General features: G+C 41.8%; 1 protein-coding gene across 1 annotated transcript; it reads left to right on the top strand.

The window, feature by feature from the left end:
• The first annotated feature begins 21,286 nt into the window (after positions 1 to 21,286).
• On the top strand, positions 21,287 to 24,311 carry LOC147634365 (uncharacterized). The gene has a single exon (XM_086805505.1). It carries the CDS (start codon positions 21,494 to 21,496, stop codon positions 23,939 to 23,941), a length of 2,448 nt encoding a protein of 815 aa, XP_086661631.1. The 5' UTR covers positions 21,287 to 21,493; the 3' UTR covers positions 23,942 to 24,311.
• Positions 24,312 to 25,029: the final 718 nt, after the last annotated feature.

The raw sequence follows: 25,029 nt of genomic DNA, 5'->3' as shown, positions 1-25,029 counted from the left end.
TTTATTCTGCAAAAACTGCTGCTCCAATTTTGCACGAATGGCTATCTCTTGCATCTTGGCCCCCTTTTCTTGTAGGTACATCATTTTATATGTTTCTGCAAATGCAGACTGCACTGAAATATAACCAAGAAGTCCATTTTGTCCATCGCCGCCCGCAAACCTCAGTAGTGTGGTTGGATTGACAAATGGAGGTGTAGAGTTTTTTACTAGACATTTTGGATATATGCTTCCATCGCACCATAAGTCAATATGTTGAAGCCCTTCTCTTCTCATATTTTCCGGTTGTTGAGCATTTAGCACCGTATCCTTTCGTCTTTTTTGTGCTGGAGCATATTATTCTTCTAAGTCGATGTGAAGATGGTGTAATCGCTTCTTCTGAAATTGTGACTCACTAGTATCGGTCAATTTTTTCTGCTTCTGAGGTTGCAAAGTTTGCTTGTCAATCTCATAGTCTTTTTGTAACATGAATCGTGGAAGTGTGGCGGTATCCATGTAAATATTTTAAAAAAGTGCAGTCATCAAGTTCAGTGATGGATTCTTTATGAGAGGCCTGCATACGTCGTCAAAAGAGATGCGGAATCTTCGGGAAACAAAAAAAAACTAAGGAGATATTTAATGCAAAATCGTGTTAGTTAGACAAAAGATTATCTTCTTCCTTTCTGAACTGACAGTTCTGTAGTCCTTACTGACAGTTCTGAGCCATGTTTCCGTATTTTACTATTTTTGAGGTCTTTTAGGAGAGAAATAAATAAAAAAATAGTGAATTTCTTACAGGGTCCCAAAATGAGCTCCCTTTTTTCCTAATGAGTGGGAACCATGGCTTAGATGCCGATGGGGTAATTATTGTGACCATTGATGATGGTCAAGAGATGGTCAGGGGTATGAGTGTTAGCTGGGGTCCGAGGCATCGCCCCCGTGCTAGCTCCCGTGGTGGGGGTTAGGGATGGGAGCCCCCGAGGTGACAGTATGATGAATGTGGGCGGTGGTCGGTGGGCCGCGTTCTTGATACGCGGGCGGTGATCGTGTCTATGAAGTGTATCCACCCTCGTTGTATACGCGTCTACCACACCGCCTACAATACTATATATGGACATGGTCGCCATGAGCTAAGGTATCCAATGCTTGTGAGTATCCACCCCCTTCTACACCTCGTACATACTCCATCCAGAGTCTACCTGGATCGCCATCTAAGCTCTACTTGAGAGCACATGAGTGGACATCACCATCACTTGTATCTCTTTGGTATAATCAGAATTTTAAATTCTCTCAATTGTATATCTATTGCATTGTGCTTTGTCTTGCTATCTCTTTCCTGCCGTGCCATATTCTTATAGTTACAGTTCGCCACCTCCACACATGCGATACTGAGGTGGTGCTCATGATGTGTGGAGTGGGTTGCCTGCACCTTCTGCCGCACCACCCTAGGCACAACCATGAGACTAGAAACTCCATCTCTAAGATGGGCTCAGGGTTTCCATATGGTAGGTGTCCCTTGAACCAATCAAGGATTAAACTATGAGAGGTGGAGGCCTCAGTTTCTTCCATGATGACACTCGACACATCTAAAGGTTTGGGAATCTTAGTAGTAGGTGTTAAGGTACTAGGGTGTACAGTATTTGAGACTCTCACTTGCTTGGGTCTTGTTTCAAGATCCTCTTGTGTTTTCATAACTAAATCACTAAATTCTTGGAGTTGCTCAATCTCCTTTTGAGGGTCAGGATAAGAGCCAAGTTTTGTCACGTGTGATCTAGTTTCAAGAATTGCATGTTCTCATGGGGTCTCCGTCCCTGTGCTCTTAGTTTTGGAGGGTATTTCCCTACCCTGTTCAGAATCATCCCTTGTGTTCAATGAGTCCGAGTCCGAGTCCTCATCTATGTCCCTAATGAAAGAGTGCAAGAACTAACCAAGGTCGTGGGGCTTTGCTCAACTACACTCAAGAGCATAAAACAGCTCAAACTGAGAAGTTAATCTTCCATAACCTAGCTCACAATTGCAGGGGGCAAGGTGTGTCACTCACCTCGTAAACGCTTGTGCTCGGATTCTCATAGGAGACGATGTTGCCACACAGCCACACTTCAATCTCTCTCTCTCACATGCACTCACACATACACAATGAGCATATAGTGTCTCTAATTCCCCACGCAAGAGAGTAGAGAACTCTATTAGTTGCATAAGAGAATGAATGGAGAATACAAATTGACCCTTAAATTGGCCTCCCTCTTCACACCTTGACCAGACATACTTAAAATATAGGTCCATGGCTTCCCAAGGCTGCCTAGGTTTGTGCAAACACTTAATCTAAGCATGCAATCTCCAAAATTAATCTTGTGGTGCGCCTTTCATAGACAAGTGAGCAATCGCACATGTGAAGTATATAATGTTAGCATTCTTATGTCAATGGGGCCAAATGAAGTGACGGTTGCCAATGGATGACATCGACGATGCAGAGGTGTCCAATGAGGAGGACTAACAATGCACATATTTTTGTGCAGGAATTTGAGCTCGTGTCTCCTAACTCAAGAGTTAGTTTAGCCTGGTTTCTAGAGTTTTTTTTGAGTTTTTTTGGATTTTATTGGAGGGAGGGTGATTAAGAGTCATAATCCTAGTTAATGGTGGTCATGTAAGTAATTAAGTGTCTTTTAATTATTTTTTGTGGATTTACATGCTTCTAAGCTAGTAATTCAAACAATACAAAAAACATGAAATGCATGAACAAAAATTACACATCCCATCCTAACCCACATTTAATAGAGCTTAGTGCTTATGTTTTCAGAGTGGATATCACAATTGCTAAATTGCTAAGATATTTCTTGGCTTAATTTCATAAAATATTTTGGGCTCCAAACTCATGATCACAAAGAAACCAAAGTTTTTCCCTTCCAACATATGAAACTAGAATGCTCTAATGCAACAAGCTTCAAATCAAACTCAAAACAACAAACCAAACACATCAAAGACTCCAAAACCCTTGTGTTTTTCAGAGTGTGACCTCGTAATAAACACACCATGAAAGATTGGGTGATCCCAATAGCTTGGAATGGATGGAGCTAAGTTCCCCTAGGCTAGTCCCTATTCAAGTAAAGAGCTTACCTTAGCCTTGCCGAATCATGTGTTCTTGGGCCTTGCCTGAGAGTAGCAAATTACAACTTCTCGATGTGGATGCCCTAGCTTGTTTGTCATGTCCTCGCTTTGTTATCACACACCGAAATATTTCTTTGCCAATGGGGTGAAGATATAGCTCTGTATGCCTAGATGAAGGCAAGAAGAGATACCCTTCACAATGGTTCTCTCTCACAAAAAGTGAGGGAAGAAGAAGAAATAAACCTATCTAGCATGCATCCATTAAGCACGCAAGATTCAAAAGCATACCTGCAAGCAAGAAGGGAGAAGAGAATACATCACAAGAGCTGTAAAGGAATAAATGTGTATTCTATTGCATACGCGCAAGTAAGAAAAGAGAAGAGAAGAGCTCACATGTATTTTATTGCAAGGGAATGAAGCATTGCTTAGTGTCGACAATGACTTATATACAAGTGTCTAGAGAAGAGCTGTAAAGGAATAAATGTGTATTCTATTGCATACGCGCAAGTAAGAAAAGAGAAGAGAAGAGCTCACATGTATTTTATTGCAAGGGAATGAAGCATTGCTTAGTGTCGACAATGACTTATATACAAGTGTCTAGTTTTTACACTAGGCCGCCCAAACTTAAAAATGATCTAGCCTTTATTACTATTCTTAAGCACTTGTATGTATAGGAAGTCCCTATTTTGACATTAAGCTCAAAGTAAGGCCGCTTTTATTACTAGTCTTAAGTAAGTATGTATAGGATATCCCTACTTTGACATTACGCTTTTATTACTAGTCTTAAGCAAGTATGTATAAGACATCCCTACTTTGACATTACGCTCAAAGTAAGGCCGCTTTATATATTCCAATACCGTCTTACAAAAGTGCCCATTTGAGCAAGAGTAAGATGGTAGGTCGGGCGAGTGAAACCATGTGAACCTAAAGAGTGGTTGACACATGGGCTGTGAAAATTCAACTAACAAGACCATCAGCTTGCTTACCCAAGCGATGGGTGTTGCATGCAAATGAAGATCAATACAAGGATGCCGAGGATGCAACAAAAAAAAGATACTTAGGGCTCTTGTAAAGAGTTCCACTTTGTAAATGTATGTGGGAGAGGGCTTCACAATAATCCCACATGGGAACTTTTGAGAGTTCTAGAATTTTTGTATAAAAGGTGGCTCATTTGAGAGCATGGACACATTGGGCAAACTCATGTTTGAGCTCTCTTGAGACTAGCTCTCCCTCTTCTTCCATAGAGGTGCAAGCTCTTCTCTCTCCCCAGCTACATTATTGTAAGTCTATTCTTTTGTTAATGCAATGAGTGATGTTTGTCTCTCTTCTCATGTCTATTCTCTAGTAAGCATGTTTCTTTGTTGTTGATAGCTTCAAGGTGTGTGTGCATGCTAGGAAGTAAGATCCTGAGAATGGAGGATGCTTTGAGCTTGTGTATGCAATAGCTTAGCTTTCTTCTTGTTTGGATGCATGGAATGAGTGGGATGTTGAGTGATTGAGTGTGGCAAGATTGAGCTTGAGTATGTGTTAGTCTATGTCAATAGTAGTAGTATTCCTAGCATTCTCTCCATCATCAAATGGATAAGCTTTTGTGCACCGGTACGGGTTGAATCCCTAGCTCCGAAAGGGATGCAAATCCCATTGGATTGAGCTTAGTGTGGATCATACAACTCTTGCTACAAGTGAGAGAGTTTTCCGTCTCTCCATTGGCGCCGCTGCCGGGGAGAAGACTCAAAACTGGTTGAGAAGCTTGCATTACTACCACTATTTCTTTTTATTTCGAGGTTTAGGGCATTGAGTGTGTGATCTCAAGGGCGCCTTGTGTGTTTTCATTTTTTTTGATGAGTAAGAAAAAAATTTAAACCCCATTGCGGTTGAGTAATCCCGCCATTAATTAGAATTTACGCACTTTCTATTTTTGTTGCAAGTTGGCGTGAGATAGGTAGGAAGTAGTGATATTGTTTTGTTGTTGTGTTGATTATCATGTAGGGAAGCATCTCCATAAGTGCAGCAAAGAATATATATATATATATATATATATATATATATATTTATATATTTATATATTTTACATTGGAGAAGCGTAGCAGTTCGAAGGACAGTTAGAAGGCGGCTTTTTTTTTAAAAAAAAGGAAAATATATATGTATATATATTTTCTACAGTAACGTGGATTGCAGTTGTGAAAGGGAAGGCGGCCCCGACAAATAGAAATATACTGTTGGTCGGCAGTAGGTGGCCGAGCGAAGAAAGGTAAGGTGGAGCTGTGGGCGGTAGCCGGCAGAAGGTGTGGGCGGCCAGCAGGAACGGAGAAGCGAAGAAGTGGCAGCACTACAGCTGGAGCGTGGAGGAGGTGAAGGCGCTGTCTGCCAGTAGTGGGTGAAGCAGTAGAAGGCGTCGGCAGCGGGCAGAAGCGAAGAAGTGGAAGCAGCCTGGAGCGGGTGGTGTGCGATGGAAGGCTGAAAGCGAGAGAAAGAGGTGGAGGCGGAGTCTGCAGTTGGGGCGGCAGCTGGACGTGGAGGCGAAAGCATTGCAGAGGAAGGCGTCGTCGGCAAGGAGACGGAGACGTGCAGGCATTGAAGGTGACCCACGTGGATGCAGCAAAGAATCCGGGCGGTGCGACGCGGTGGAAGAAGATAAGGTAGGTGGTATTCTTCTTTTTTTTTATTTTTTTTATTTTTTTAATTAATTTTTCAATGTTTTTTTTGTATTTTTAAATAAAACAAAAAAATATATAATATTTTTTTTATTATTAAAAAAACCAAAAGAGAAAAAAGATTTAAAAAACAATTAAATTTTTTTTAAAAAAACAAAGAGATTAAAAAAGTAAAAAAAAAAGAGAAAAAAAAAGAGGGAAAAAAGAAAACAATTAAATATTAAAAAATATATATATAAAGAAAAAGAAATAAAAAAATAAAAAAATATAATAAAAAAATAAAAATAAAAAAAATTTAAATTATTTTTTAGGAGTCCATATTGTTTGCATATTTTTTATTTCTGTAATTTTTAGCATAATTAGAGTAGATTTGCATTGTTTTAACTTTTTGTTATTAAAAAAAAGACAAAAACAAAAAAAAAGACAAAAACAAAACAAAAAAAAAAGAAAAAAACAATTTTTATTTTTGTATTTTGAAACCATTGTTCATCATTTAAATTTTTGCATAATTAAGGTAGCTTGCATTTTTTATTTTTTTATTTTTAGAATTTTTGTAAATGATGCATAATTAGTAAACTCATATTTTTTGGCACGAAATTTATTTAAAAAAAAAGAATAAAAATAAAAACAAACAAACTAACAAACAATAAAAACCAAAAAAAAAAGGAGGAAAAAACAAAAGAAGACAAAAGAAAATTTTTTGATTTTTTAGGAGTCTATTTTTTGCATAATTTGTAATTTTTCATTCTTTAATTTTTTGCATAATTAGTTTAACTTGCATTTTTTTGTAACTTTGTGCATAATTAGTATTTTTTAGTGTGATTCATAATTTTTGTGTTAAAAAAAGTAAAAAAATCATAAAAACATAAAATCATTTAAAAAAAATTAAAAAAAAAACAAATAACAAAAAAAATAGGGTAGATAGTTACGCCACACAGACCCATTTTTAGTTGCCTTTAGTGATTAGGTAGGTTAAATAAAATATATATATATATATATATATATTTTACACAAAAAACAAAAACAAAACAAAACAAAAACACATCAAAAAACCAAAACAAAATTTTGACCTTATGCACTTGCGGTCGGGACGTTGTGTAGATTCTGCCATAGGACCTAGGGCACCTTTTAGAGTACCTACGCAGGAAAGTGGGACCCACTCGGTAGGAAATTTGGCAGATATTGCTGAAACCCTTTCGGAATCCCAATCCGATACCCTTTCCTCTAGAACAACTAGTTCATTGTCCATGGACAATCTAGGGCCGACAAATAGTCATCCCGTAGCCCCAAATAGGACACCCTCAAGATCCTTTAATCCATTTGAAGCCGACACCATGGGGTTAACACTTAATGTGAGACTCCAATATGTCTACATAAATGCTCAAGGAGCTGAGATCTTTAGGGACCCACAACAACGGTATCTTGTTAAGATAGCCGACATATTCTCAGAACTTGAAAGAGCACCTCTAGTCAATGACCAGGGTAACATGTATATGGGTGGAGATGGTGTTCGCTACGAAGTCACCTACCATCCAGAAAAGGTAGACAAATTAGGGGAGCTCTCTAAAACCGAGTTCTTAGATTTATCAGAACTTTCCAGAGCAAGGGAGTCTAGAGATGACTGGCTCATCGAGCCGGACATGCCTGGACCATCCAATGCCCAATCCTCAAAGCCATCCATAGATGATTTACTTCTTGTAGATCTAAATTTGGAAAGGGATAGGAAAGGTAAGAGCAAACTGGATCAGGGGGCTGAATGCCAATGGGAGTTTGTACGACAAATTCCTGTGACAAAGGTCTTACAGGATGACCCACTTCAAGAGGTCTATAAGGACTCGTTAGAGGGATATTATGCCACGACTAAATTGCCACAGCTAGATCTTCCTCTAGCTCATGTGGTGGTAGTTGAGAAGCTTGCAGGACACATGAACAGAATAATTGATAAATGGGCCAATGAATACCGAACCTTAGATTGGAAGGAGATTCGGGAACTCACGTGGAAAGGACAACCATTATTTATGAAAGTGTTATCAACAAATACAGCCAAACCAGGAGAGACAGCCTTTCTTGGAGAAACTGTTGCTCCTCCCCTACGAGAGTTCACTAGAGAGGGACCTTCAACATCTAAGTGGACCACTGCTAGTAGCCCAACTCTAGCACCAAGATATCGTCCTACACCAAATGTGCGACCTCAGGTCACACCACACCAACATCTTTCTCACTATAACAATAGGAGGAGAGAGGAGCCAACTCGGCCTCCTATAAATGCACCTCCTGAAATGAGGGTGACAAGATCTTTGGAAGGGTTTGGTGAGGCTGGTAATAGGGTACCCACACCAATTTTGGAAACATGTGGACCATCTTTCCAAAGAGAGGAACAATTTCCACTGAGAGTGAGAGGCCGTAGGCCCTATGATGAGTATTCACGACAAGTAAGGCCATCAACTCTTCAGAAATTGGTAAAGAAATATGAAGGGTCGGGAGATCCATACGACCATGTAGCAGCTTTTAGGCAAGCAGTTCGAGCTGAGCAAGTTGCTGATAAGCATACTCAAATAGAAGGGTTTGGACTCACTCTTGAAGGAAAAGCCCTTGCTTGGTTTCAGGCATTAGAGGCTTCAGAGACAAAACTTCTTTACGAGTTTTGGAAGAGAGATTCATTGCTGCTTTTTCCTTGATGGGAATTCAACATGACACGGTAGCACACATCTACTCTTTCAAGCAAGGTGAGAATGAGAGTGTTAGAGACTGTGTAAATAGAATGAAGCAGTACATTAATCGTTGCCCAGAAGATGAGAAGCCCGCCCAAAGTCGATTAATTTCTCTCTTCTTAAAAGGCCTTAAAAATTCGACACTGCATACACATCTCTATGCGAAGAAACATACAAGTTTCAATGAGTGTTGCCATGATGCTATGGATTTCACCGATAACTTCAAGTTCCAAGATGGTTCTGGCCCTGAGGTGAAACCTAGAAATCAGTGGGGTGATGACCAAAGTTCAGGGTCTAGCGCGCTAGTAAATCCCGACCAGATAGCTAACCTAGTACTACGGAGATTGGGACAGACCTATCGTCCACCCATGCAGCCACAACAACAGCAGCAGAGAATGAGGAGTGTGCTTCCTACAGGTCCTCATCTTTGTGGAGCATGTGGCGGTGACCATAAAACAGGGGACTGTAATACCTTTTCTCCTCTAGTCACAAACCAACCCACAAAAAAGTGGTGCCAAGCCTGTGCTTGGAACTTTACTCATACCACACAGGAATGTACTCGCATTGCGAGAATGAGACAGGAACGTGAGCAGCCGAGAGGTGGAGTGGCTCCACAAATGTATCAACAGTATACTAGTTTTGAACGTAAGCCACCGATGACACAAGAACAAGCACGACCTGTTCTTGGTGCTCAACCTCCTGCTCTAGGGACTGCTCCTGTGAGGGTTGTCGACTACGACAATTCAAATATGTGTAGAGAATTGGTAAACCCAGGCTATGTGGAAGAAGAATATGTATCATATTCATCCAAAGAAAATATCTTTGAAAGTCCCGCATACCCAAGCCAAGCACTGGAGACTCAACCAGGGGAACAAAACTCTTTAATGTTGCTAGGCGGCTACCAACCTAGGACTCCAGGCCCCTCAGGTCAATGGCAGCCAAGGAAAGTAGAGGCCAAACCAATGGGCCCCTGTTATGAGTGCGGAGAACCCCATTGGGCTCGTGATTGTCCACATCGCTCAAGGCAAGCATCTCGGTCAAATACAACAGTACAACAGTTTCCACCAATCGAAAGATATTGTCTAGGGTGTTGTGTAGAACACTTCCCAAAAGACTGTCTGCTGCTGAAACCACATGAGGAAGGCACCTCTCAACCAAAGGTTTCACTCAACCTTGTAGGTACAGTTCCATCCCCACCTTCATCTGAGAATGAGGATGTCGTGCCACTTAGAGTCATGGCCAGATCACAAACACGAAATGCAGAAATGCAAACTGATGAGACACCTCGAACTAGGGACGCAAAGATAAATCTAGTGGACAAAACCCTACAGTCCAGTAGAAAAAAGACCACTAGGAGGAAGAAGAACCGAAACAAACAAACTAAAAGTACATCCACTAGTTCTCAGGAAACCTCTAAACAAAACATGAGGGATAAAACTTTTACTTCCCAAGAAGTGCATGAGGAACATCAACCTCAACCTGGGCCTAGTGCTAAACAAGATGAGGCTAGTACGACTGAGGATAGTTCTGGGGGTTCTGTTTTTGTGGATAAAGTAAATGAGACTTTAGAGGCCATCATTGATGCTCATAGAAGTCGCATTGCAGCTTTATCTGAGCTACCCAAAAAGCTTCAAGAATACCCAAACCCTCGTGAGGAGAAGATCAATTTAGCTGTACACCAGCAACTCATTAGGGAAGCTCAGTCAATACTTGAGGGACCACCACCACCTATTCCTCGTGGCCCAGCCTCTCTTAAGCCAACATTAGAAACTATACCAGAAGTGTCGTCAAGTCGGGAAATGAAAAGTGAGCTCATTTCACAAGCTCAGAGCGAAAGGTCTGCACCAATTGACACTCCATTAAAAGATGACATTCTGCCATCACCTAGCCTTGTCTTCCCATGCAATGATGAAGTTATTGATGCTAATGAGGACATGGCAAATGAAATGTGGGCCGCAGTAACTGAGAAAATTAATGAGAACATGTCTTCTGTTAGTTCGCCTCCATTCTCTGAGGTGGATTTTACCAGGGGCACGGAAAACAAATTTAGACACCCAAGCATCCCGGAGGAAGTTCAAACAATTGTTTCTCCTAGAAGTAAGCATACAATGAAAACCTTACCATCATATCTGGGAGAATATGAGAACTGTTCTCAAACTTTGAGGATACCCTCCATGCATAAAAGGTTGACAAAGGAGAAAGATATGAGTATGGTGCAGGCTATTTTGTCAGCACCAGTGGCTTGTACCTTACCTTTGCTTGAGTTGATAAAGCTTAAACCTGAGTTGTGGAATGATATTGCCACATGTTTGTCAGAGCAGGTATGGCTACAAAAGGGTCACCATGAGTGTACTATACACCCTGAAACAAAGCATGTAATGCCAGATCCTATCAACAAAGTAGGAAAATTTTGTGAAGACGATCAGGGAAATGCTACCCTCCCATTAGAAGTGCGAAAAGTATCTTCAACTGCAATACTTGATAGTGGAGCAGGAGTGGGCATTGTGACAAGGTCCATTTGGGAAAAGTGGGGCAAACCCGCTATTAGGAGTACCAGGATGCGCTTGCAGCTAGCAGATGGAAGCTTAGAACATCCCCTTGGGCTGCTCGAGAACGTATTGGTCACCACATGTGGGATTGAATATGAGCACACCTTTGCAGTAGTGGATTTTGGAAAACATCCAAACTACGAAGTGATATTGGGTAGACCATTCATGCGACAATTTCAAATGATTCAAGATTGGGGATACAATTACTTGTACCTCCGACATGATTCTGTTATCACAAGGGTCAACCTAAGGAATCACTCATATCGTGATGTAACAAGGTCTCCAATAGATGAGTTTGATTCTGCTTCATCTGAGGGCTCAAGAGTTACATTATCAGAGGGGCAAGAAGATCTATGGATGTGCGGAGCCTCATGTAGGGATTTCAACACTGAGAGACTTAAGGGTAATCGAAGTGTATCAGACGAGGCATACATTCCACAACCCTTCCCTGAGCATTTAATTGATCCATTAGAATGGAGTCATGTCCTTGCAACATTATCGACATGTGCTTTACCAAAGCCAATTCAATTTTGTGACTCAGATGGATATGATATTATTCCTCTACGAATGGTACAAACACGTGCCCTTTTAGATGATTTGTACTATAGGGATACATCCACAACAGCTATGCATGTCGAGGAAGTCTCAGTAGAGGATTTGACACTCGAATCTGCTAATGATGCTGATAAGGAAGATGGCTGGGACTCTGATTTTGATAATGAAGATACAACCCCTGAGGAAGAGTTAGGAAAGGCACGCCTACTCTTGAGAGGAAGGGAGGTTCAGGTAGAGATCCCTAGAAGCCGACCTAAACGAAAATGCTGTAAGAGCCATAAAAAAATCCGTAGACAAGATGAGCGTGAACAACGTGAGAGACTGCAGAAAGAAAAGGAGGAGTCTGAGAGTGAAAACTCTCGACCACCACCTCACTTCTCAGGAAAGAACGGATATCTATACTATGTCCAAGCACAAGACAGTATCAAAGACCAAGTCAAACGATCAGATGGATTCCAAGCAAGGGAAAAGCTAACAACTGTTAGCAAAAATCGTAAAAAGACGAAGAAACACAAACCACAACTCAAGTCTAAAACTGATTCAAAAAAGAGTGTGGGAAGTGCAAAGACAACGGTTGAACAAAAAAAACTGATGCAAGATAGCAAAGGAAAGCTCAAAACCGCATGGTCTTCAATGAGTGAAGACTCAAGTGGACAAGAACAAGGTCTAAATGTTCCTCCCAATTTCACACAGTACACTCTTCAAGATCGGAAGATTGTTCTTCAACAGCCCATGCGACAAAAACCAAGCGTGCCAGGGGTTTGATACGATGGTCCAGAGGATGCAAAAAAGATTGATATTGCTAAGCCAGGAGAAGAGCCTCGCTATGTGTGGATTGCCACAGACTTGTCCTTAGATGAGGAGAAGTTATTAATACGAACAATAAAGGAGTATCGTGATGTTTTTGCTTGGAGTTATAAAGACCTCAAAGGAGTTGATCCAGGCATATGTCAACATACAATTCCATTGCGGGAGGATGCAAAACCCTCCAAGCAACGTCCTTATACTTACAATGAAAACTTTGCACGGAAGATAAAGGAAGAAATAGACAAGCTCTTGGAGGCAGAATTTATCTATGAGATTGATGAATGGGTCTCCCCTATTGTAGTGGTGCCCAAGAAAAATGGAAAACTTCGAGTATGTGTCAACCTCAAGAAGGTAAATGCAGCTACTGTGCGTGACCATTACCCACTTCCAATCACGGATCATGTTCTGGAACGAGTTGCAGGGAGAAAGGCATATAGTTTCTTGGATGGATTCTCCGGGTACAATCAAGTGTCAATTGATCCAAAGGATCAACACAAGACAGCCTTTGCTACTGAAGATGGCATCTTTGCCTATCGTGTTATGCCATTTGGTCTAACAAATGCGCCAGCAACCTTTCAGCGGTTAATGAGTCATGTATTCAAGGAGTACCTTAGGCAATTTCTTGAGATTTTCATGGATGATTTATGTGTTCACTCACAAGAGCGTGATGATCATATAGAACACCTGAGACTTGTGTTTCAAAAGTGTCAACTTTATCGTATATGCTTGAATCCTGACAAGTGCAAATTCATGGTAAGACAAGGAAAAATTTTGGGCCATATTGTTTCTCGCAACGGGATTTCAACAGATATGGATAAAATTGATGTCATTGTCTCATTACCTCGGCCTATCAACCCTAAAGGGGTACAAACATTCATGGGACATTGTGGCTATTACCGTAGATTCATCTACATGTATGCTGTCCTAGCCAGACCGTTATATGCTCTTCTTGTAAAGTTTAATTGGACTGATGAGTGTGAGGAATCCTTCGAAAAGTTGAAGCAAGCATTAGTGACTGCACCCATTTTACGGGCACCAGATTGGAACCAAATCTTTCATGTCCATATTGATGCTTCAAACTTTGCGATTGGATGTATTTTGGCTCAATCGGGTGAACACAATAAGGATTTCCCAATCTCATATGCTAGTCGACAGTTGAACAATGCTGAGAGGAATTACACCACAACAGAAAGAGAAGGATTGTCCATGATATATGCAGTGAAAAAGTTTCGCCATTACCTTTTGGCAAACAAATTCATATTTTTTGTGGACCATCAAGCATTGCTGTATTTGGTGAATAAGCCTTGTGCAACTGGAAGGATAGTAAGGTGGTTTATCATCCTTCTTGAGTTTGATTTTGAAGTTGCAGTTCGAAAAGGAACAACTCATCTAAGAGCAGATCATTTGTCTCGAATCACCTCTGGCGAAGCTCCTGTGGGTGTGGATGATGATATGTTAGATTCAACACTTTTCCTTGTAGAGACAGATCCTAGATGGTCTGAATCCATTTTAGAAATTTTGACAAGTGGGCGAATACAACTAGCGGGTCCTAATGTGGACCTATGGCGACCATTCAAGCTAATCTCAGGGAGATTATATCGTCAGGGTAATGATGGAGTGTTGAGGCTTATACCTAACCCCGACCAATATGAGGAGATCTTGGAATGGGCACATGCGGGTATAGATGGAATCCATGCATCAGCTACCACTTGTGTGCGACGTATATCTCAAGATGGGCAATGGTGGCCTACCATGCATGCAGATGCTAAAACATTTGTTCGTAACTGTGCTTCATGTAAAATTCAGAAGCCAATTCATAATGTCACATTATTCCAAATTTCAACTACACCAAGTTGGAGTAAGTATATTGTGGACTACCTTCAGCATGGTCATACGGATCAAACAATTCCTAAACATCGAAAGCAGGCTATTAAAATTGAGGCGGCAAACTATATGCTAATAGAGGGCCAACTCTACAAGAGGGGCAAGGATGGCAACTTACGCATGTGTGTATGTGAAGCTGACTATCTGAAAATCTTAACTCATGCACATGCAGGTGTTGGAGGTGGACACTTTTCTGGCAATACCACAGCAAAGTTGATTAGGTGGTCTGGGCTTTGGTGGCCAACCTTACAAATGGATGCCGAAGAATATGTGAAACGTTGTGACGATTGTCAAAGGACCAAACCTCCCATCACAAAGGATAACATGCCATTGCGGCCTATGTTAAGCACACGTGCTTTTGCTAAATGGGGTATTGATTTTGTCGGTCCCATTAAACCTCCAGCTCGTAACACGCATGCAGAATATATTATAGTCGCAACCGACTATTTGACTAAATGGGTAGAGGCAAAGGCAACAGTCAAAAATGATGCCAGAACCACAGCTAAGTTCTTGTATGAGTACGTGTTTACACGCTATGGCTTACCTATTGAGATTGTTAGTGATCAAGGTGTACACTTTGTAAATGAAGTCATAGAATTTTTGCTTCAAGAATTTATGGTAATTCACAAGCGTTCTGCACCCTATCATCCCCAGACCAATGGACAAGCCGAGAGTACTAATAAGATTCTCTGCACAGCACTCACAAAGATTGTGGAGGGACATAGGACTGATTGGGAGCAGAAGTTGCACTCAGTTATCTGGGCATATAGGACAGCCTATAAAACATCTGTGGGCACAACCCCATTTGAACTTGCTTTTGGGCTAGATGCAATTCTTCCCATTGAATTTCTTGTACCTACTCTACGAGTAGCTAAACAGTTGGATTGGACTGGTCATGAGCTTTCACAACGCGTTGACGAATTGGAAAAGCTTGATGAAACCCGCTTATTAGCGGTAATGGGGATGTATGCCGAGAAGAGGAGACAAAAGCAATGGTATGATAGAAATGTAACAACTGGCCGATTCAAAAAAGGAGACCTGGTGCTCTTATACACACTTAAGAAGCATAAGAGAAAGCTCAAGAAACGTGGCCTAGGACCGTTTGTGATTAATGAGCTTACCCCAAGTGGTGCAGTGCGTTTAGAGACACTAGAAGGTGAGCAAATGCCTAACTTCATTAATGGAAGTCGTCTCAAGAAGTACAATGAACCATTAACTGAAGCCATGCTTCAACAAATGCATGATGCACAAACACGGAAAAAAGCACTTGACCTACTTAAACGTCAGGCTCAAGAGGAGGCTAAAGCTAGAGTTGCAAAAACCAAGGAGCGTCGCAAAGCTTCTATGTTAGCCATACAGCTGGCTATTACTGATGAGCCATATGTCGAACCATTCAATATTCAAGTGGGACTTCATCTTCATGAGACTACCTACTTTGTCTCTGCCTTAATTGACTCTGGTGCAGATTATAATGTTCTCTCGTTTGATACCTGGATAGCCTTGGGTCAACCACCACTTGTGCAAATTCCTGTGGACCTACGAAGCTTCTCCGGAGAAGATAACCCTATAGAGGGAAAATGTGTCATTATGATGACCATTCAGGATCACCAGATGTCAGTGCCCTTTTATGTGGCATGTAAGTCCAAGGCAGTAGTAGAGGTTGTTCTCGGTAGATCGTGGTTAAGTGCTACCAATTGCTCATTAGATTGGAAGAATAGACAATACAAGTTGCAAATTGATTCTGATTGCATCTTGGGATCTGCTACACCACGAGCTTTATCGTGTCAAAGGGGTAATGTTTCTACCTTACCCGACCCACAATCAACATCTACTCTTGAAGCTTCAAAAAAAATGATGTGGATAATTGATGAGTACTCAAGTGAGGGCCATGGCTGGCATGTTCCAACTAATCTAGTTGCTGCTCAAAGAAGGCCAGGCAAAAAGGAATTATCAATGTGGCTACCCAAAGATGCGTACAAACTTGTACCATCTAGTCCAGTTGCTAAGACTCTTAAGAAGCACATCATTTCCAAGCCTAAACCTCGGATTGTTACTCGATGGGTCCCAAAAAATGTGCTCAAAGCACAAGGCTATTATGAGGGTGCAACAGCAATTTGGCTTCCAAAATGCCAAGCTTTGGCAAAGGTAAAAGAGTGTTTCAGAAAGATTCCAAAAGCCACCCTATATTGTCCATATCAGTGGGTGCAAAAGAAATCAACACAAAATCTTCAAGAAAGGAAAGGTGGCTGTGATAGCACCTACAAAACTACTTGTGTTGATCTTCCTAAAACATGTATTGAAACACCGGTTGTCCCGATTTCTCCTTGTAACACAATTCAGCCATCAACTTGTGTACCTACGACGAGTCCAAATGTGTCTCATTTGAGCATAGATTCTAGCATTTCAATGCCTAAATCTTCTTATCTTGCTCAAATTCCAAGACAATTGCTAAAGTGTCCACCTCTTAAAAAGGATATACCAAAAACTAAAGATAAGGCATTAACACTACAATTAAAGCTTTTTGGTAAATCAATGTTTGAATAATGTAGTTCCTTATGCCTTTAGAAGATGTGTTTTCTTTGAGATAATCTTGTTTTTTATTGGAATTGTAATGATGGATATGAGTGTTCTAAATTTCATTGTTCTACGTCCAGATAACTCCTGATGGATATTTGGCGTGATACATGTCCACCATGCATTGACCCCGATAGTACTCGACCAGATCATCGCGGGGGTTATAGTGCTCCTCCATTTCAAACACATTCTAGGTACTTCTATGCTCCCTTAGGTGAAAGTTGCTGTGGGCATCACTTTGTCACATTATTCTATCAACAGCATCACCCATTTCCACATTGTCAAGAGTGTGCACGGCTTGTATTAGAAGAAGCTTCACATATTTGTTGGATATGCCGCTCTTACTTTAGACGATATGGCACGGGCTTAATGAAGCAAATTGTGGGAGTTACACCCCAACGCCATAATCTTCTTAATGTGAGAATACCAGAGAGGGGACCAAATCAACGACGATTACCTGAGGAGGTTTAAGCACAACAATGGAGGGATACAAGCCTAAATGACTTGCAACCACCGATCATGCAAGCCCTCCTTCCCCAAGCCCCTACATGTCAATATTGGATCAATATGAGTACCTACATTGCACAGTTCCAAAATCGAAACTGTCTGATTAACCTTCCCATAGAACCAATGCCATACTTTAGTGAGGAAGCACTCCTTCCTCTACCACCTTCTCCAGCGGCAGGTTTTTGTGAGGGGTTGTCTCTGCATCCTGAGGAAATTGATACCATCTTTCCAGCAGACGAGGACACGGATCCACCACCAGCGCAAGGGTAAGCACATCGACTCCACAATAAGATCGACAAGCCAGGGCACTTTTCTCCCATTGGGTTTTTTCCCCTCGGCTATATTCGGTGTTTGGCACCAATAGCAAATTTTATTTTATTTATTTTTTTTTCTTTCTTTTCTTTTTTTGTGTTTATTAATAAAAATTTTGCAGAGATCCTCGCTAAAACAAGAGCATCAAACATGCCCCACTAGTCCACCTACCTTGCACACAAATTAGGAAGGGGGGAGACATGCTACGCCTACAAAGATCAAGGAGGAACAATCTGCACCAAAATCAGCAATGCCTCAATGCAAACGAACAACATCAACAGAGCACTACAACAGGTGTATTCAAATCTTAATCTCTACTTCTTTTTGTGCTCTTATCTTTCGAATATATGGTTTGCATGTTCACACAATATTGGCTGGTTTGAGTTTTTTTTAGTTGTTAAAATATGGTGAGTGAGTTCTAGAGTCTTAGAAGACTTAGTAAAAGATATTTCTATTTAAAGACAGTGTAGGATATATACCAATGGAGTATGCCAAGTACTTATGTTTTCAAGGTATATTAGTTATCCTTAGTGGTAGCTACCTCTTAGATATGAGCTAGGTGCTAGGAGTCATAAAAATTTACGAAAATGTGCCTTAATAAATATATATCCAAAATAAATTGAGACAGGAAGTGTCTACCGCCATGTGAAATGCTTGGTAGGACCTGAGGTTGTCATAGCACCTTGGGGCCGATGCCTTGGTTTCCATGGGGTGAACACTGATGTCTAAAACTTCAGAAGAAGAACTTTGAGGAATCTATCGCCTTGATAGATGTTGGTAGGACTCGGGGGTACACTATGGGCCCTCAAGACCGATGCTTTCATCTTCAAGGGGTACTCCTTAGGTCATAACAGAAAGAAAAAGGGTCTGTCGCCCTTGAGATACTTAGCGGTCTTTAGATTCTCTTGACGGAGGTCTTTTGGCCATTGCTTGGGTCTCTTTGGGATAGAACCTTAATCTTCATCAACTTCTACACACATATCAAAACAAAAAAATGAGAGTTCCAATCACCTTTGCTCATATTTAGGAGTAGGTATGCCATTTAGGAGTAACTTACATACTGGTAGGACATTGAGACTACGGTCATAACCGGCGGTGTACAAAGCACACTTGCCTTTATGTAGCACTATCTACTACTTAAGTCTCACTTTGACCAGTCTTTACTCACCTATTTTAGTACTACTTAAAACTATAATCAGCCCTGCACTTGTATGCTCACGTGTGAAGTCATCATTGCTGATTTTTCTTTTCTTTTCTTTTCTTTTCAATAAAGGACTTTACTCGTATCAATTGATTTTTTGTTGCAGCTCTTGCTACTACCGCGCTCGAGGACGTGCGCAAAATAGAAAGGGGGGAGTGTTGCATGCAAATGAAGATCAATACAAGGATGCCGAGGATGCAACAAAAAAAAGATACTTAGGGCTCTTGTAAAGAGTTCCACTTTGTAGATGTATGTGGGAGAGGGCTTCACAATAATCCCACATGGGAACTTTTGAGAGTTCTAGAATTTTTGTATAAAAGGTGGCTCATTTGAGAGCATGGACACATTGGGCAAACTCATGTTTGAGCTCTCTTGAGACTAGCTCTCCCTCTTCTTCCATAGAGGTGCAAGCTCTTCTCTCTCCCCAGCTACATTATTGTAAGTCTATTCTTTTGTTAATGCAATGAGTGATGTTTGTCTCTCTTCTCATGTCTATTCTCTAGTAAGCATGTTTCTTTGTTGTTGATAGCTTCAAGGTGTGTGTGCATGCTAGGAAGTAAGATCCTGAGAATGGAGGATGCTTTGAGCTTGTGTATGCAATAGCTTAGCTTTCTTCTTGTTTGGATGCATGGAATGAGTGGGATGTTGAGTGATTGAGTGTGGCAAGATTGAGCTTGAGTATGTGTTAGTCTATGTCAATAGTAGTAGTATTCCTAGCATTCTCTCCATCATCAAATGGATAAGCTTTTGTGCACCGGTACGGGTTGAATCCCTAGCTCCGAAAGGGATGCAAATCCCATTGGATTGAGCTTAGTGTGGATCATACAACTCTTGCTACAAGTGAGAGAGTTTCGATGGGCCATACCATGGACCAAGGTTTTAGCCACCATGCCCCTCCAATGCCCCCCCCCCCTAATACTGAGATGTACTTTGAGAAACCTGCATGGCTAAGTGATACAAATCAAAAACAAATAGACTGAAGTTCGTACATCATCAACATGGCAATTTAAAATAAATGTTTATTTTTAATCAAATGCTTGTTTAACTTTTCCAAATCTAAAGAAATCTACACTTTGGGTGCAAAGTCTTGAGAATAGGGCAAAGTCTTAATAATAAGGTAGCTCTTGCACACTTCATCTATAAACCAAACCTATAGTGAGTATGCTAGTGGTACCTAGAACCTTAGTAATTACGATTCATTTGTCCTACCAATTCTTATATTTTTATCATTTATTCACATAATTGTTTCACAAATTTGGCCTTAGGTGCAAAAGTTGTTGGGATTCCCTTTCCACCTCATTTAAAGCCATGTTTCCAAACACTCTATAGAAAAAATGGATGGGACCGTAGGCCTTAAACCTTTTTCTAAGTTCTCACCCTTTCTAATTACTTTTTTAAAAAGTGAAATAAACCCTTTCTAATTTCTAAAGCATGCATGTGAAGGGCTCCTTGTTGCCTACACTATTGGCCTTACCTTCAAGAGGTTTGCAAGCATTGCTTTTCTACCTCACTTAAACCACTAAATTTCTAGGAAAATGGGTGAGCCTTAAACCTTTTTCTCACCCTTTTTAAAGCATGCATGTGAAGAGATCCTCTTTAGGTATAGGTGCCTTCACTATTGGCCCTCCTTTCAAGAAGCATGCTCGTGTATTTTGCAAGCAATTCTTTCCATCTCATTTAAAGCACTGAATTTCTAGAGAAATGGGTGGCCCTGAAACCTTTTTCTCTCCCTTTCCAAATCATGCATGTGAAGGGCTTCCCCCTAGGTATAGGTACATATGCATGATGATCAAGCTACATTGTGAACATCAACTTTACTTACACAACGTGACATGTAGTCATTTTCAATATTTGTCATTTCAAAAGAAGACAATTAAGTCTATTAAATCCATATTAAGCTTTTGTGGAGCAATATTAGCCTTTTAAAATAGAATTAAAAAAGCCAAAATTTCAATGGTCCATAATCCTAACCATCTTCTCTTTGACTAACCAAACGTCTTTGGTCGAGAATCATGTCCATCTTTGTCTTTGACTGTAACCAAATGTCTCAACTCTTCAGTTTGACTTGGAAATAAGAAAAGATGTTGGACGAATAAGACAAGGTGAATTGTGGCTAAGACCAAATAACTCAAAGGTGGTTGGCTATGAGGTTTATTCTTGAGCCCCTCCAACATTTAATCAATATACTATTAATAGTTAGATGTATATATACACTATTATGTACTATTAGTATGTATATACTGTTATTAATATGTTGTAGTATATACACATGACTACATGACTAACCTTTCAGCTTGAGCCTCATCCGACCTTGCAATATGGTAACCAATAACATATATGTTATATATTAATACTACTACTACTATGTACTATTAATATATATATGCTGTTTATAATATATTATTATTCACATGATATAATAGTCACCTAGCACGTGCATCGACCAATGAGGATTATTAAGTGACTAAAATCTAGAGATCTTTTTCCGCTTTTATCATTCCGCGTTGGTCACTCAGCGGTCAGCTCAGCACCATCTTGGATGTGGCGGATTGTATGCAGGTGGCGGCGCTGTAACGGCTGCGCAGGAGAAAAAATCTATGCCCTACCTTTCTAAATGGATGATGCTTAAGTTAAGCTTGCTCTGCGTAGGTTATCATCATGATGTTGCAGGGAAGAGAGGCCTGCCTCTCAGCAACAGGGAGCCTGACCTTAGGGTTACGGCCAGAGCAGACCGCCGTGGCCTCGCAGCAGGCGATGGCCATGGTCACTGTGGCGGAGATGGAACATCCTCAGGACATGGCGAGACAGGCATTGGCTGCTACAGGGGGCAAGTCCAACCTCAAGGCCACGAAGTGGCTCCTGGATAGGCGAGCAGAGGTTGTGCAACAGCACCACTTGGAAGCAGACATGGTGAGCGAGCCAGGGCAAGGGCAGCAGAGAATGGCCGGAAGCAATAGCGATGGTGCTGCTGGCGGCCACACGATAGGCCCTGATGAAGATGAAGAGCTCGCTGCTCTGCTCCCACGCTCCGCCTCCCTCTGGGGCAACAACAACACCAGTGTCCATGCCGGAGATGCTAGAGTTTCTGCCTTTGGCGGAGCTCTTGCAGCTGCAGATGGTGCCGCGGCTATGGTGGTAAAGCGAGTCAACTCCCTGCCAAGCTCTTTGGACTGGCTCGCATCGTCCATCGCATTGGAAAGGCATGCCTCTGTCGGCTCTTCCTCTCCTTTCTGCAGAGAGGACATAGCTGAAGCTCAGCTTCAACTGAAGCTCCAGCCTGCCCTCGAACAGCAAGAGCCCGTCAAAACATGCAAGGTCTCACGCTCTGCTGAGCCAGAGGAGATTGGAAAAATGGGTGTCTCCAAGCCTGCTGTTGCTCGCACGACGGCAGTTGTTGCAGCGTCTCTGCAAGATGCTGGCAACCTCAAGAGAAAACGGCAGGATGAGGCTGACACGGTGATGGCAAAACCCTTGCCAGTCTCACCTATTGCAGTGGGGCTCAAGCAGCAAACCCAGCCTTCAGGCAAAACCCTAGCATCTCTGGCCGAAAGAATGCGGCCAAACTCCATTGCTGAGATTCTTGGCCAGGTCCACCTGCTTGGGCCACATTGTGCTCTTCGCTCCTTGCTGGATGGAGAGAGTTTGCCCTGCATCATCTTTGGAGGACCACCTGGCACAGGAAAGACCTCTCTTGCTAGATTGATTGCGCGGAGTGCATCTTGCAGATTTGTGGCACTATCTTCTGCAAAGGGTGGAAATTTTGAAATCCAGGAGATCCTGGATGAGGCCAAGCAGGCAAGAAAGTTTGGGCAGCGCACTGTCTTGTTTGTGGAAACACTAAACAGATTTAGCAAATCCCAGCAAGAGTGCTTGCTTCCTGCAATTGAAGCAGGCTATGTGGTATTCATTGGAGCTACCACAGAAAATCCTTCTGCTGAAGTAGTTTCTAGTTTGTTGCTGCGATGCCGAATTTTCACTCTCTGGAAGCTACAGCTTGATCATCTCTGCACCACAATGAAGCGGGCAATATCTGATCACGAGAGGGGTGTCCGAGTGTCACTGGGGGATGTTGATGGAATAGAGATTTTGGCAATTGAGGATGAGGTTATTCAGTTCCTTGCAACTGCTGCAGATGGCAATGCCCGGGTAGCCTTGAATGCATTGGAAGCTGCTGTATACATAGCCCTTGGCAAAATGAAGCACAGACGAAAACTGGAGCTCAATGGGAAAGTCACTGCCGCCACAGAAGTTGATGACATTTCTCTCAAAGACAAGGTTGGAAACACTAGTATTGCAAAGAGGGACACCCCATACAACGTACTGGAACATCTAAAGGGATATTTTCAGTTTAGTCAAGAAGAGTATGCCAAGCCTTTTAAGAAAATTGTAGGTGGAAGGGAGGTGACTTATGGCATAAGCAAGGACAAGGAACCTCCAAAGCTGAGCTCAGATGTGGACAAGGAAGGGGGATGTGCTGGAAGCACAGCTGTGAGGGAAGGGATAGACAGAGATTTTGTGGAGAGAAAAGCTGGAACTGGTGATCTTGCCGTAAAAAATACTACTCAGGTAGACATTGAGACTGCACTACTAGTAACCATGCTGGATGCCAGGGAGGCCTTCCAGTGGCCGCAAATGTTTATTGAGAAAACTCAGGACGAAAATGATGCAGATCTTATGTTGGTTATGCTGAAGACCATAAGAGGGGGAGATAGCAATGCTGCTGTTTATTGGCTTGCAAGGGTGTTAGAAAAAGGCGAGGAGCCACTGAGAATTGCTAGTACTCTCACTAAGTTTGCGAGTGAAGAAATAGGTATGGCGGATCCTCAAGCACTTGTGCAGGCAGTTGCCTGCCATCAAGCTTGCCAGGTACCGGGTGGGAAAGAATGCAGCTCCCACTTGACTCAGTGTGTAGTATATCTGTCAATGGCCCCCAAATCAGATGCATTGGCACAGGCTTTCCAATCAGCACAGAAAGTGGTTCAAGATGGGCAAAATGAACCTGTTCCTTCTTACCTTAGATGTGCATCTGGAGGGTTTGTGAGGGAATTGTGCTACCTCCCAGCATCGCTAAGAAATTTCACCTTTCTTAGATGGCCAGAGCCATAATAATTTAGCTTAGAAACATGATCATGCAAGTGAATAAACAGGATTGTGTGTGATTGATGGATTGAGCTTGGTTTGTGCCCTTTACATCCAGATCCACGTGATTGCTTTTTCGGAGGATCAAATCTATTCAACAACTAAGCGTGAGCAAGCAAACCTCATGTCCTTAAGCTGTTGGCTAATTTCGAGCTCTACATCTCGCAAGTTTGGCTGCGTCAGTTCGCAGACACATGCGAGCTTGGTAAGCATGGAATAATATCTGTATCTTCATGTGAGTGATGGCATATGGAACTGGCTTGCTGGGGAGCATAAACTCTTGCCTTCAGCCTTGTTTGTGTTTTTCTCTTGTTTATATCATGGTGGTATTTTAGCATTTTCACAGTTTCTTGTACATGTCATGCTTTCGTGTTCTGTTTGGATTATGCCTGCTACCAGAAAGCAATGCAGCTGCACCTAATGCAAGAATTCAAACTTCTCTGATGAATGTGGCGTGGGGCACAAATTGAGGAATCTTGATGCTTGAGCTGTTCAAGTTACTCTCAGTAATTTGAGAGTATAGTTAACTATATGCCCTGCCATGGGCCTCAGATCATAACCTGACTGAGAGAAGGCGGCAGGTTTGGTAGCAGTGGGAAGGGTTACAGTCCCCTCTCTCCGCTTCAATGAGATTGCTAAGGTCCTTGTTCTTTGTCTTTTCAAACCTCTTGGAGGCAGTTGTGTACACACCTCTTCTTGGAGGCAGTTGTGCATTGAGTTCGAAGGTTCACAGGTAACATTTGGATTTGAAACCTTTCCTGCATTCTTTCTTGTTCTCTATTTCACGACATGTAGTACCTGCAGCTCCTATGCTGAGTTGCTTGGAGATCTACAAGCAATGAGCCTAGCGAGATTGCTTGAATTGGAAGGCTTCTTTTCTCATAACCAATCAAGCCCTTTTGTCACAAAAAGGTTACTTTTTTCTCCTGGCAGAAACATCAAGAGTTTTTGAATCATGTGTTGGCGAGAAAGCGGGTATTCATGTCGAAGAGATGTGGTGAGCTATCTATTGTTGCATTGGTCCCCAAGGTTCGTACGCAGGGGCTCTGCCATGA

This window comes from Cibotium barometz, chromosome 11 (assembly GCF_041138505.1).
Source record: "Cibotium barometz isolate CiBa-2024 chromosome 11, ASM4113850v1, whole genome shotgun sequence".
NCBI lineage: Eukaryota > Viridiplantae > Streptophyta > Polypodiopsida > Cyatheales > Cibotiaceae > Cibotium > Cibotium barometz.
The sequence above is the reverse complement of the archived record's forward strand: the minus strand, read 5'-3'. Positions and strand labels throughout refer to the sequence as shown.